This window comes from Culex pipiens, chromosome 1 (assembly GCF_016801865.2).
Source record: "Culex pipiens pallens isolate TS chromosome 1, TS_CPP_V2, whole genome shotgun sequence".
Classification (NCBI taxonomy): domain Eukaryota; kingdom Metazoa; phylum Arthropoda; class Insecta; order Diptera; family Culicidae; genus Culex; species Culex pipiens.
The window spans coordinates 57,259,184-57,272,496 of NC_068937.1; the positions used below are offsets into that span (position 1 = coordinate 57,259,184).

General features: G+C 38.1%; 2 protein-coding genes across 2 annotated transcripts in view; one reads left to right on the forward strand and one right to left on the reverse strand.

The window, feature by feature from the left end:
• Positions 1–5,695, forward strand: part of LOC120424519 (sporozoite surface protein 2) — a 32,018-nt gene extending 26,323 nt beyond the window's left edge. Inside the window, exons 2-3 of the mRNA XM_039588675.2 lie at positions 554–904; positions 4,899–5,695. Of these exons, the coding sequence (XP_039444609.1) occupies positions 554–904; positions 4,899–5,672 (1,125 nt within the window). The 3' untranslated portion in view covers positions 5,673–5,695. The remainder of the gene's footprint in view (positions 1–553; positions 905–4,898) is intronic.
• A 92-nt stretch (positions 5,696–5,787) lies between these two features.
• Positions 5,788–7,697, reverse strand: LOC120424520 (uncharacterized). The gene is made up of 2 exons (XM_039588676.2): positions 7,198–7,697; positions 5,788–6,122 (listed from the first exon to the last, which is right to left on the reverse strand). The coding sequence occupies exons 1-2, from the start codon at positions 7,528–7,530 to the stop codon at positions 5,877–5,879; spliced, it is 579 nt and encodes a 192-aa protein (XP_039444610.1). The 5' UTR covers positions 7,531–7,697; the 3' UTR covers positions 5,788–5,876.
• Positions 7,698–13,313: the final 5,616 nt, after the last annotated feature.

A 13,313-nucleotide genomic window follows, 5' to 3' on the forward strand; every position in this document is an offset into this window, starting at 1 on the left:
ACACAATTTGTGCCGTTCTTAAGCTGCACATTTACTGCACATATTAATATTTACGCACGTTTCTAAGTCTAAAAATTTATTCTGTCAGTACTCAACACAGTTATCCTCAGATACTTGATCGATTAAGCCGGTTTCCCTCCCTTCTCAATATCGAATGACTCAAGTACCGCAATCATCGAGAAACCACTCGATATAAACTCAGTTTTGTTAAATAAATTATGTACACCAAAAATCCTGTGCGACAAACAAAATATAAATTTTTACTAACACAGAAAATCGGTTACCTTACAAGTTGTTAATCATTTAATGCTGAAATAGTGGTCGCCTAAGTGCAATTACCACAATCTTATCACTAAATTTAACCTTAATAACCTCGAAACAACTTTAAGTAAATTGTAATCTTGGTATTTAAAGAGCATTGTAGTGACTCATTATCTTTGTAATCCTGTCAAGAAACAAATGAAATTTGACCTTTTTAAGTCCAACTGAGTGTACTCGCCGTGATTTATTGCTCACTCACCTTCACTTTTCTCGACTCTACCCCTCTGACCAGGTCACAACGGCGGCATCGCCGTGGCTCGCGCTCACCCTGACCACCCTCCTGGCGCCGGTCCTCGGTGGTCTGCTGAGGCAACCGAAGGTTTACAACGCGGTGATAACGACCGACGAGAATTTGACCCCGAGCCGCGCCTACCCGGTGGTTCAACCCGTGGTGCACGAAACGGGACTGGCCTATCCGTTCGGGGCGTTCGGACCGTTCGGGCTGTACAATGCGTTCAACGCGTATCCCGGATTCTATCAGCCCCAACCGGTGGCCGCAGCCGGAGGTGCTAACGGAGCGACACCAGCGGGACTGGCCCAGCTGCAGGGAAGAAACGCAGCATTCTACGCTGGACGGGAACCGGTGAGTACGCTGGTGGTGATTGTAGGATTTATATAAATGTAAACCGGTTCTTGAATAAAACAGCTCAAAATTTTGAAAGTCATTATCAAGCCGTTCAGAATGAGAGAGAGAAAGTTTCCTGGATCGTTCTAAACATTTGGCGGTTGATTCTGCATACAAAAATAGAGCCAAATCCATGCAGGGTAACCCATCGGCCCTGGTGAAAATTTCAGTGAAAGTGGTGCAGATTTGAAAGGTTTTTTGTTTGTGTTTTTTTTCTATTTCCTCTCTTTGAACATAAATCTTGAGTTTTGCGACACCATTTTGAACAAATTTTGTTGTTGATTACCTGATATATTACCAAACTCCGAAGAGAACTTTTTCCGAGAACTTCGGATAGTCGAGAATATACCCATTTTAATCACTCTAAGCTGTTCGGCTAATTCTCATCACTTTTGCCATTTTCCGCTATAAAAACAACATTTTCAGTTGTATCAACAATGGAGAGTTGCTTGGTCACTTTTATTTGAGCTATTTATTACTTTGGAACAGTCAAAAACACTTTATGAAAGCTGTAATTCATGGTCATTTCAATTAGTTTTTTGGAGAATGCATTTTTTGTTGAGTTCACATTCAAAATTCACATCGTTTCCATGGAACGATTCTTTATTCCAGCCGATTTGGAATCAATAATTCGTGAAATTCTTGTAGGGTTTGGCGAACTCGTATAGCAACTTATTGTTTGGTACATTTTGTACAGACAACCCAGCAAGGTCATTCGAGAACTCTTTGTAGGGATGACCTAGGTCATCTAATGGAGGCGCTTGGTTTCTTAGAATTAAGCAATGGAAGCGCCTGGAATATCTATCATTTTTAAGACGAAAATTAAATTCAATCAAAAACGTCGTTCCAACTTTTTTTTTCACGTGCAAAAAAAATCGCCAAAAATTCCGCGGAGGCAGTCGTTTTAAAAAAGTTGGAACGATGTTTTCGGTCGCAGAAATTACAGATTTGATCAAATTGAGTTCTGCAAAGCTCTAGGATCATCTAGACATCCTAACAATTTACTGGAAAAAAGAATTACCGTAAACCGGGGTGACTTTGATAGGATTTCAATTTGATTTTAGAATATTTTCCAACAGGTAATTCTCAAGATCATTATTTTTAAAACATGTACTGGGGTAGGCCACATAAAGTCTATGCACTATTTTGGAAAAAAAAAATTTTCAATAGTGTTTAGAAAAATAGTTACGTTAAAAATTCTTAGTTTAAATTCCGGGGTGACTAAGTTATATGGTTTTTAACAAAATACATATAAATTTTAGGTAAAACTGTTAAAAAGTCGGAATTTGGCTGAAATTTGTTAAAACTAGTTTTGTTTATAAAATTATCGATTTAAATTGCATTTTATACTGAATTCAATGCACGAATCACAAGTTTTCACATTTTACATGAAAGTTGTTCAACTGAAGTTGCCTATAAATTTGATTTTTTTTTTAAATTGTGTTTCAAAAACACACATTATTTATTATTTACAAACTTTTTTAACCTTCTCCTAGTGGAAAATTGTCCAAAGAACCCGAAAATGCATTCCGTTTTCCGATTCGAAATCATGTTCATTGAGAAAATCATGACACTTTGAAAAAATTAAAAGAATGACTTTCATCAACATTTTTTAAATTTTAGTAAACTAACTATTTAAACTACTCAAAATTTGATGAAAACTTCTTCTTGAGGTACTTTGAACACTTCTCTACCGCGGTCAGTATGATTCTAAACAATACCGTATGTAGGGGAGAGTGGGGAGACTTGATCCCCTTTTTTTGTATCGCACATAACTCTGTCAATTTCTCACAAAACTATAAACTTTTTGCATGAATTGAAAGCTTAAACATTCATCTATGTTTGGCTAATAAGGATATTTCATCAGATCAACTCTTCGAATCATGCCAAACGTTTTAAAAAAATATTTTAAACCGGCATTTTAAAAATGTTAGGGGTAACTTGATCCCCCTTTCATCATTTTGAAGAAATCTTAAGCAAAATGTTTCTTATTCATCCAAACTTTTAATTTTCTTTAAGTTACAGCAATTTCACATAAAACCTGTAAGTTTGTGTTCAAAATATAACAAGTTTATTATGTTAAATATTTAAAAACTTAAAATATTATTTTTTAAACCAAAATTAAGCATGTTTACAAAAGCTGGAATTTTTTTTTACGAAACTTTTGAAAAAAAGGTTCAAACTGCAGTAAGTTATGTACAACTCTATACTAAAGGAAACTATGTATGAAAACCCAGCTCAATTAATTAATCTTGAGGCTGATTCCAGTGACTTTAAAAATGCAGGGATCAAGTCTCCCTAAACGCACTTTTTTCAAACAATTGATTGTAAAAATAGTATGACGATAAATTTAACATCAAATGCGTAAGGGTTTTGGAGTTGATAAGTTTATCAAACAATTCATGTATAAAAAATATTTTTTTGAATAACTTTTGAGTGTTTCCTAAACATATCAATACAAAGAAAAAAAGATCTCTTAGAAGTTTTTTGCAGCTCGTTTTAGAAAAATGTGTGTAACTGAATCTAAACATTTTTTAATTTTTTTCTTTGTTTTCTACAATGAGTTTTAGTTAATTTCGCACAACTTTCTAGAACAAAGCTATTTGTTTTACCCACATGCTGACGAGATACAGGCTTGGGATCAAGTGTCCCCGGGGATCAAGTCTCCCCACTCTAAAATTTTAATAATTTGAAAGCTGGGAACCAAACGACGAGTTTTTAGTGTTAAAATCTAGAAATTGCTCAAAATACCGCGTTTTTTATACAGTCCAGACTCGATTATCCGAAGGCCTCGAAACTTTGGATAATCAAGGCTTCGGATAATCGAGTCTGGACTGTACCGTCGTCAGGGGTGACATTGGATCTGGGGGGTGAGATTGGGTCAGACATGCATCGGCACTACGAGCTTTTCTTAACGGCACTCTGCTTGTTATGGAAGGCATTTTCGTTTAAAGTAATGCTGTACTAGTCACTAGTTGTAAACGACTACTTTTTAACATGAATAATGCGTAGAAAAACATTGGTTCACTGAAAAAAAAACGATTTTAGCTATGTTTTTATGTGAATGTTCTCATAAGCTCTCTGGAAGAACTTCTTAAAAGCTCTTTGAGTGCACTTAAAGGTTCTAACTCTATATCTCACTTGGTTTTTAAGATAGACTCTCCGAGTCTTCGGGAGCTTTAAAGATCAGCATAATTAGCGTACTCTAATTTCTGGCACAACACACTGAGAGTCATCTACGCGAAATGCCAAACAAGTTCTTCTAAAAGAGGAGTTAGAGCGGATGCATGTCTGCCCTCCAAACCCAATGTCACCCCTGATGACGGTACTCAAATTAACATATTTTTAAAATTTGCAATCTTGGAACTTTCTTGTAACTATTAAGATTGTTGCTATTTTTTCGGATTTTTTACATTCCAAACAGAAAAATATTAACTGGAGTTGTTCCAAAAATAACGAATTCCTTTGAAAAGTTCTACTTGTCAGCACTGTAATGGGTGCTGAAAAGTTGAACTTTTCAACACTAGTATCGAAAAGTAACATTTTTCATTTGTTTTTTTTTTTATCGGTGAATTTACTAAACACATCAAAGTTTGACATGAAATTCCATTCTAAAAGCGAATTTCGGAATTGCAAAAAAATTTGTAAGCAACTCAGAAACTGCATAAACTAGTATTTTGAAATTTTAATCAACTAATTTTGATATTATGTTCTAAGTATTAGCTTATTGTAAAAATTTAATATTTGCTTGGTATTTCGGTTTAATATTTTGTTCAACACTTGACAAAAATGTAAAATTTAACAGAACTAGGCAACAAACTCAAGTGAGCAAATAACCAAAATAGTGAACTTGAAAAATGTCAAATTTAAAATTCATTTTTGGCGAATTTTCTGCACAAACTATTTTTAAAGGACTTTATTTTTTTTTAATAAACTTTTATCTTTTGCACAGGCACCCCAACTTCACGAAACTCCCATCGAGACCATACCCGGCAGCAAGCCCCATCCCGAAACGAACCTTCCCCTTCGTGAAGCTCCGGCCCCCGAACTGATCCCCATTCCAAACAACAGCATCGCCCCGAAAGCCCCGGAAGGCCCCCGACCCAACTACGAAGTCAACCGCCCAGAACCATCCGTCGACCCGAAGAATCAACTTCAGCTGAACGAGTTCGGACTGCCACCAAGCCTGATCCCACTGTACCAGCCGGGTGGACCGAACCAGCAGCCAAGCTACAACTATGCCGGAAATCCGAACCAGCAGCAGCAGGCCTACAACTTCCCCAGTGGATATCCGTACAACTTCCCCGTGCTGTACGACTCGTTCGGCAATTACAATCCCAACCAGCAGTACCAGTCGGTTCTGCCCCCGTTCGGTTACTTCCCGCAACTTGCCCAACCCAATCCGTACTTTGGTCAGAATCTGGTTCCAGCTGGTCCGGTCGATAATCGCAATGGACGCGAACAGGATCTTCAAGAAAACACCAAGGAAAACCTTCAGGATGGTACGCCGGAAGCTGCTCCAGAAACGGCTTCGGCCGAGTCATTAGTTGAGCCATCCAAGGTGGAGCAGCCGGAAAGCGACAAGCCGGAAGTAGCGGAACCGGCAGCACCAGCCGTTGAGCCCCTTCCCGAGAGCATCAAGAACAATGCAAACAAGAACAAAGACATTCCGGACGTTCCACCACCACCGATTCCTTCGGGAGCAAAAGATGCCAATCAACAGTAGCTAGTTGATTGACCTAAAAAAATAAAGTTAGGCTCAAAATGTACGTACACATGTTTTACATTTGTAGGATACTCATCGTTCATCTACCATTCTTTTAAATAAAAACCAAAAAAACTAAAATTAACAGCTATTATTATTCGACATTCATTTGTACAGTTCTAAAGCAATACCGCGTCCCTCCCGCAAATCCACCAAACCCGCCCTTTAAACCAGGTTCGACTGACTGTCCTTCGATTGGTCGCGCTCCTTGTCCTTGTCAGGGTTGATTCGCTTCACCCGGATGCCGTACACGTAGATGTGAAAGTGGAAGCCCTTGCCGTACTGGCCGGCCACGTCGATCTTTGCCCAGTTGGTGCCCAACGAGTTGAAGGACGGCACGCCACCGGTACCGTCCCGGATCTGGTCAATCACCCGCACGCAGGTTATGTTCAACGGTGCGTCGATGTAGATCTGTAACGAAAGGATGTTAGTTGTGTAAACATTTGTATGAGTATTTACAAAAATATTTAGGGTCGAACAAATCAAAGTGACAAATAATAAATAAAAACTACATTCGCTTCGTTTGTTTAAATATTGACTTGTCCTAATCAGGAACAATTTAAAATTGAATTGAATCGCGAAAAGCAATTTGGTCAGCAAAATTTGAGATTTCTTCTTCTTCAACACGAGTTTTGCAACGATTTGCATCCTTATTGTTATTTTCAATTTCGAAAAAAAAACGTGTAATTGGTTATCTCTAGAAACAAAACAGTATCAAAAAGTATTACTTTTAAATAAAACTGCTGAAGTGAAAAGTTTAACTTTTTATTACTGTTGATTGCTGTGATGATAAAAATGTCATTTCGTCATTATAGAATGACAATCAAAACCATCCACTTTAACGACCTCCAGGTCTTTTGTGGTCTCTATTGCAAGTTTCTGCCGAACCTAGGAGGCCGGGACCGAAGTTTTACTTCCCCATCCGATGGAAGGCTGAAACAGATAGGAATCGAACCCATGATCTTCCGCTTACTAAGCGGACAGCCTTAACCATTCGGCTAAGCCTGCTCAAGAGATGTCAGTAAAGGTAAATTTCTTCATAACGAAATTGTTCCTGTTGTCAAAATAAAATGCAGTATTTTTTTCGTTATAACCCGAAATATGTTCAAATGCACTTTGTTGAATATAACAAACACAAAACAGACTGAAGATTATTTTTAAAGGTGCCTTCAATCAACACTATCATTGAAATATATACTAAAAGGCAAATTTTCCGGGCTGGAATACCAGTGGGATAATTTTAAACTAAACTTAATAACAAAATGGATGTTGTGATTTAATTCAACATAGTTTAAGCAAAGCGCAGTCTGTGGCTTTAATACCAACTTTTAAAAAGATTTACAAACTCCACTTTTGACGCAAGTGAAGAGTTAACTTCAATGAACCGAAATATCATGTTTCTAAACACCTCAATCAGCTGAAAATTGAGCAGAACAGTTAAAAAATTTGTCCTGAAAATATAACGGAAATACACTAATCTACCTACCTCAAGTGTCCCGTTCAGCGTGCTCGGTCCGGAATTCTCAATAACCGTATTGTCAAAATAGATCAGCTCGTCGTCCGAATCGTCCACACAATCCCCAAACTCCAGATCATTTCCCGGCAAGGGCACAAACTTCTTCGTCGTCACATCAACCCACACGTAATCGTTGACCATCCGTCCACTCTCGATAAACGCTGCGACTGATCCAGATCCGGTGGTGGCACGCCTTCGGACCACGTGTTTAGAGTCCTCTGGTACTGGAAGTGCGCTGCATTGGTGACAAATCGCACAAAACACGAAAAGCACCGAAATTAACCTCGAAAACGGTGACGTCATGCTTGATAGCGCTTCAAGTCCAATTCTGTACCCCGTCCGAACTGATTCTGCGTTCTATCCGCACAAATTCTTCCAATAAACTGAAAAATCAACCAAGAGGACACAGACTTGTAAACAGCCGGAGCCGCACATTCGCGTGTCCAGAATGAAAAAGAGCAAAACTTTCCACGAGACGACACTTGAGAGAGATGTGATGATGATCATCGTCGGTGGACAAAAAACGGCGCGCTTTCGTGTATGATGAACGAGAACGCTGATATGATTTTTAATCTAATTCATGCCACGTTGCTGTCATCACGGTCGAGACTTCTGGATACGTCTGGGGTCATTTGTCAAAAGGTGAGCTTTCTTGAATCTTTATAACACAAGTTGTTCTCCAGGTTATGATTTATTTACTTTTGAAACATGTTCTGTGGTTTTATTTATTTAAGAAATCTTTAGAACGTTGCTCAAAAATTAGACAAACACCCCGAATTCTTTCAATTCAGACAAAACGAAACGACGCGAAGAGGTCACGCGGCGGCAGATCGGTAAGATGCAATCCATTCCGAGGAGAGGTAAATACCGAGGATAAGATTTGAGAATACCTCATCATGATATTATTACAAAAAAACGTTACTTAATCCACCTTTAGGTGGAATTTGCCTACCTCATATTCATGTAATGTATTGGGTTGTATTAGGGTCATTCCATCTCAACTGTGCACGAAAAAGTGCAAATTTGAAAATTACCCTCTCCGATCCTGCTCAAATTTGGCAGGGCTGTTGATACTATCAAAACATGCAAGAATCCCGAATTTCATCCAAATCGGACCACCCCCTCCATTTTTGTACCTCCCCAAAAAATCGACTTTTTGGCAATTTTTGACCAAACCTCCTAGTTTCAAACGGCGATAGCTCTGGAACCACAAATCATAGAAGGTCGGTCTTAGACTCAATTTTGAAGGAAATTGGACGTAGAATCCATTTCCGTGATCAAAATGTTGATTAATTTATTTTTTCTACCTGTATTGCGCAATTGAAAACTTTAAACGGCCGTATCTCGAAACACCCCAACTTATTTTTTTGATTTGACCTCACCATCGTGTTCCCCGGACAATTTTACATAAGAATCACTTATCGACAGAAATGAATATGTTTCGTTCCAGAGATATCGAATTTTAAAGTTTTGTGTTTTCGAGATTACCTACATCAGCTTCATTCGCCGCATCTGCTAGAAGCACACAGGCGGGCTGATCAATAACTGCTACCTGGTGTTCTGAGAGATGATTAATTTAATTTATATTTTTACAATTTTACGCAAATATTTGTTCAAATGGCTAATAGGGGAAATTCTCGTATGTTTGGCAGGTTAAGTCCTCGCTCCTAGTTTCGTCTAATTTGCTAATTTTCACTATTTAAACAACACATTTTTCAAAACTTTTGATAGAAACTTGATTGTTCACTTCTTATTGAGCTATTTATCACTCGATTTCAGTTGAAAACGCTTTTAATCAGCTGTAAGTGAATGCCAAATCGCTGATATGGCAACATTAGAGGAACGCTGGAATGAGATGCTGTTCCCCTACCTTGATCAATCTATTTTTGTGAAAGGAATATTTATTGGGTTAATTTGAATGCACCGTTATTTACGTGTTGCTAACCGTTTTAGAGTACCTCCGAGGTCATGACTAGGGCCTTTATCATGGGCGGTAGCAAAATAGTGCCATTCAGCAAAAACAGCAGCCGTATTGTGTTCCAAGAATACAAGAATGAAAGAAGAAAAAAAAACATTGTTGATCGGACGGTATCGAAATCATTGCAACTATATTTTGGGGAATTAGCCGCTTTGCAGCAGATCAAACTTTGTAATTTTCTTACATTTTTCAGTTTTATACTTTCCAGAAATCCTTTTCCTTTGTGATCGTGCTTTACTAGAGTACAACGTATCAACAAATTTTATTCATTTTAATTCATATTTTTTACTAAATAATGCGCTGCTCGCTCCGTCGGAATCCAATTCTGCCCTTTACTGTGTGTCGTTATTGCTCTGTCCTGTGGGTTAGCACAGAAATTCACTTCATTCAGATAAACGGATAAAGCAGATAAACATTCGTGATTAAACTCCAGTTTCCTACAGTGTTATACAATTAATGTTTGCCCAATTTGATAAAGATTATTTATGATGAAATATTATTTCAATAAATGGCCAGGTAGCAGTTATTGATCAGCCCGCCTGTGTGCTTCTAGCAGATGCGGCGAATGAAGCTGATGTAGGTAATCTCGAAAACACAAAACTTTAAAATTCGATATCTCTGGAACGAAAAATATTCATTTCTGTCGATAAGTGATTCTTATGTAAAATTGTCCGGGGAACACGATGGTGAGGTCAAATAAAAAAAAATAAGTTGGGGTGTTTCGAGATACGGCCGTTTAAAGTTTTCAATTGCGCAATACAGGTAGAAAAAATAAATTAATCAACATTTTGATCACGGAAATGGATTCTACGTCCAATTTCCTTCAAAATTGAGTCTAAGACCGACCTTCTATGATTTGTGGTTCCAGAGCTATCGCCGTTTGAAACTAGGAGGTTTGGTCAAAAATTGCCAAAAAGTCGATTTTTTGGGGAGGTACAAAAATGGAGGGGGTGGTCCGATTTGGATGAAATTCGGGATTCTTGCATGTTTTGATAGTATCAACAGCCCTGCCAAATTTGAGCAGGATCGGAGAGGGTAATTTTCAAATGCTGTTCCGCTTCAGATGGAATGACCCATTAACAAGATTGTTTTCACGAGAACAGAAATTTTAATTCCTGCAAACTGCATTCGATTGAGCGAATCCAAATTCGCTAATTGGAACGACTACTGACAGCTGTCAAAAGCTTGATAACACGTGTTCGGAAATCATCGAACAATTAACAAGATTGGATATCCTTACAAAAACTAACTGAATCCACCTACGTGGTTGATGCCTGCCTCACATTTATTTAATTAGAATTAATCTAATTGGATAAATATAAAATAATAATTTGATAGTCTATGGATTTGAAATCTTTACAAAGATGTGTCTATAATGAATTGGGACTCTATGGTCATGAGAATTAAAAGGGGTTTGAGTTCAATCAATAATTCCAGCTCATTTGGGATAGAGTGATGGAATCGATTACCTTTCCGCAATAGAACAACCTGGTAAAATTATAAAACAATTTATGATTTTTTTTTTTTTCGAAGTGGTGCACTCCTTGTATGACAGAGCCCAGCCATCATTTATTTATTTTATTTTTTTTATTCGTGTTCATAAAAAAGTATGACCACTTGATATTCCCCTATTCGGGACAATTGCTCAACGAGGCGCAAAAATCTTCAAATAGAATGGGAAGTAGAGGGCACGTCGCTGACGATGCGAATGATCTACGACAAACTGTGGTCAAACAAAACAGCTGTGCTGCAAGTCGCGTTCTCATTTGAATAGTACAGTGAAGGATGGAAGAGTGATGATAATTAGGACAAGTCAAACATTGAGACAGAGAGAAGGGAAATGAGAGGGTACACTGGCTGTTCATTTTTGACCGTAACGTGGTACACGTCTCAGCAGTCTGGAAAATAAAAATCTAAATGCTCAATTTTTGTTCAGTGACTTGAGGCGTTACTTTTTTTGACTGATATTTCTTGCTGTCAAAAATTTCTTGTAAGAAGTTGAAAACACGATAGCCCTACGTGTCGATTTGCGCACACTTCTAAACCACGCCCAACCAGCGCTTGCACCAGCCGGATCGTAATCACCGTGTGTAATTTGGTTTTCAGGATCGTGTGGTCAGAACGTAATGTCCTTCTTCCTGAACTTCTGCAAGTCATCTGCCAACTGAACCTCGAGTCGATTCCTAGATCGCACACCTCTCAGTCCACGATTCGACCTAAATTCATGTACGAACCGGCTCGCAGCTAATTAGAGTTTGGTTCAGATGGAATCTGCACCATTGGCCACAAATTGGCCGATGAGCAAGTCGGACCAGAAAGACGATTTTGATTTGACATGACATTCAACGTTGAAAACCATTGCTTAGTCTAGACAAAATATTAAAACTCGGTTGATTTCAGATGCGTTTTTTTATATTTCAAGCGGATTTATCGGAATTTACTGTGTACAAATCTGTTCGCTTTTTTTAGATATGTGAATCACGGACATGATGTCGGAAGCAGCATTAGGGACACGGATGACAGAACGCGGTCTGCCATGATTTGGATTGTATCCTTCATTAGACCTCCGCCAAGATTTAGCAGGCGAAACTGGGCACAGCGGCATGTGAACACAGCGTTAGCTTGCCGAAAAACTTCTCCGGAACATACAGGCGTTCCGATTACCATTACAACGGCGCCTATATCGATGCCATCTGTGGCACCTGGTAATTTCCATGTGCAGTTTGACTCGTTCAATGTGTTGACATAAAGCTGCTAAAAAAGCAGAACAACTATTAATTATTATAATCAAAATATACTCTTGAAACACCGTCAACAATTCACCTTTTTCTCCTGGTTGATGATCTACTGCAGCTGGCGCCTTGCAAACACCTCGCAACGGCCAGCACCGGGATGACACGCCTCAAACTCGTAACGCCTCATCAATGGCGTTACGGTTGTACCTTTGGTTGTTCCGAGTCCGCGCTCTATTTTCAATACTCTTTGATTGAGAGCTGTAAGAAAATTTCAGATGGTGTTAACTTTTTATTCATTTTTGTATCCAGGCTGTGCTAGTTAAAAGAGATGTTTTCTAAAAGAAAATCTAAACACTGTTGCATTGATTTGAAGAAAAAACAACCAGAAGAAGAATATTATATTTTAGGGGTAAGCTGTAAAATGCGTGACGAAATTTCTACGTATACAAATTGCATGAAGTTCTTAGCAAATTTCTATTTGTAATATTTTTACCCAAAAACATGTGTTAACCTTAAACAGCGGCCAAAATGGTACAATTCTTTCTAGGAACGTGATTTTCAGCAAAGTTTCCTTAAAACGTCCCCACAGAATTAAATTTTATTGATATGAATCTGAAAAAAATGCAAAACCCGTAAAATCAATTTGATCAAATCTCAACTACCAGACCGATGCCCAAATGTCACCCCCACTGACGGTACCGTCATCTAGGAAGAATCGGGACTACGCTCTGCATAGAGACAGCGGGTTTTAGAGCAACTAAGTGCATCTTAAATTATGAGCATTTTTACTTAATTTTACACTCTTCTAAAGCCGGATCTCATCTATTTTGATTTAAATGATTCCGCTGGATAGGTTATCAAAAAATCTTTCCAATCAGTCGTTTTGTGATGAAATAGTAGTTTATGCAACAAGTTGCAAAAAGAGGATTTTTTCAGCACGAGTCGTACATTTATCCAACGAGGTTCACCGAGTTGGATAAATACGAAGAGTGCTGAAAAAATCAAGTTTTGCAACGAGTTCCATACAACATTTTTTGCAATTCCGAAAAAACACCCATTGAGAGTAATTTTAAGTCAAATTTTCATGTATTTTGTCAATAAATCGATTAAATCAAAAAATGTTGAAAAATGTTACTCTTCGAAACAAGTGCTGAAAAGTTCAACTTTTCAGCACCCATTTGAGTGCTGAAAAGTGGAACTTTTCAGCATTTATTTTGAAAAGTGTTGCTATTTGATTCTGTTATTTTTGGTACAGAAAAGTAGGCTATTTCGTCGTTCAAGAATGACAGGGAAAGTAAGTAGTTTCACGACGGAATTGCAAAAATTAATGTAAAGAAAATGTAAAGTAAGAAGTCATCATCCACCTGAAGTTG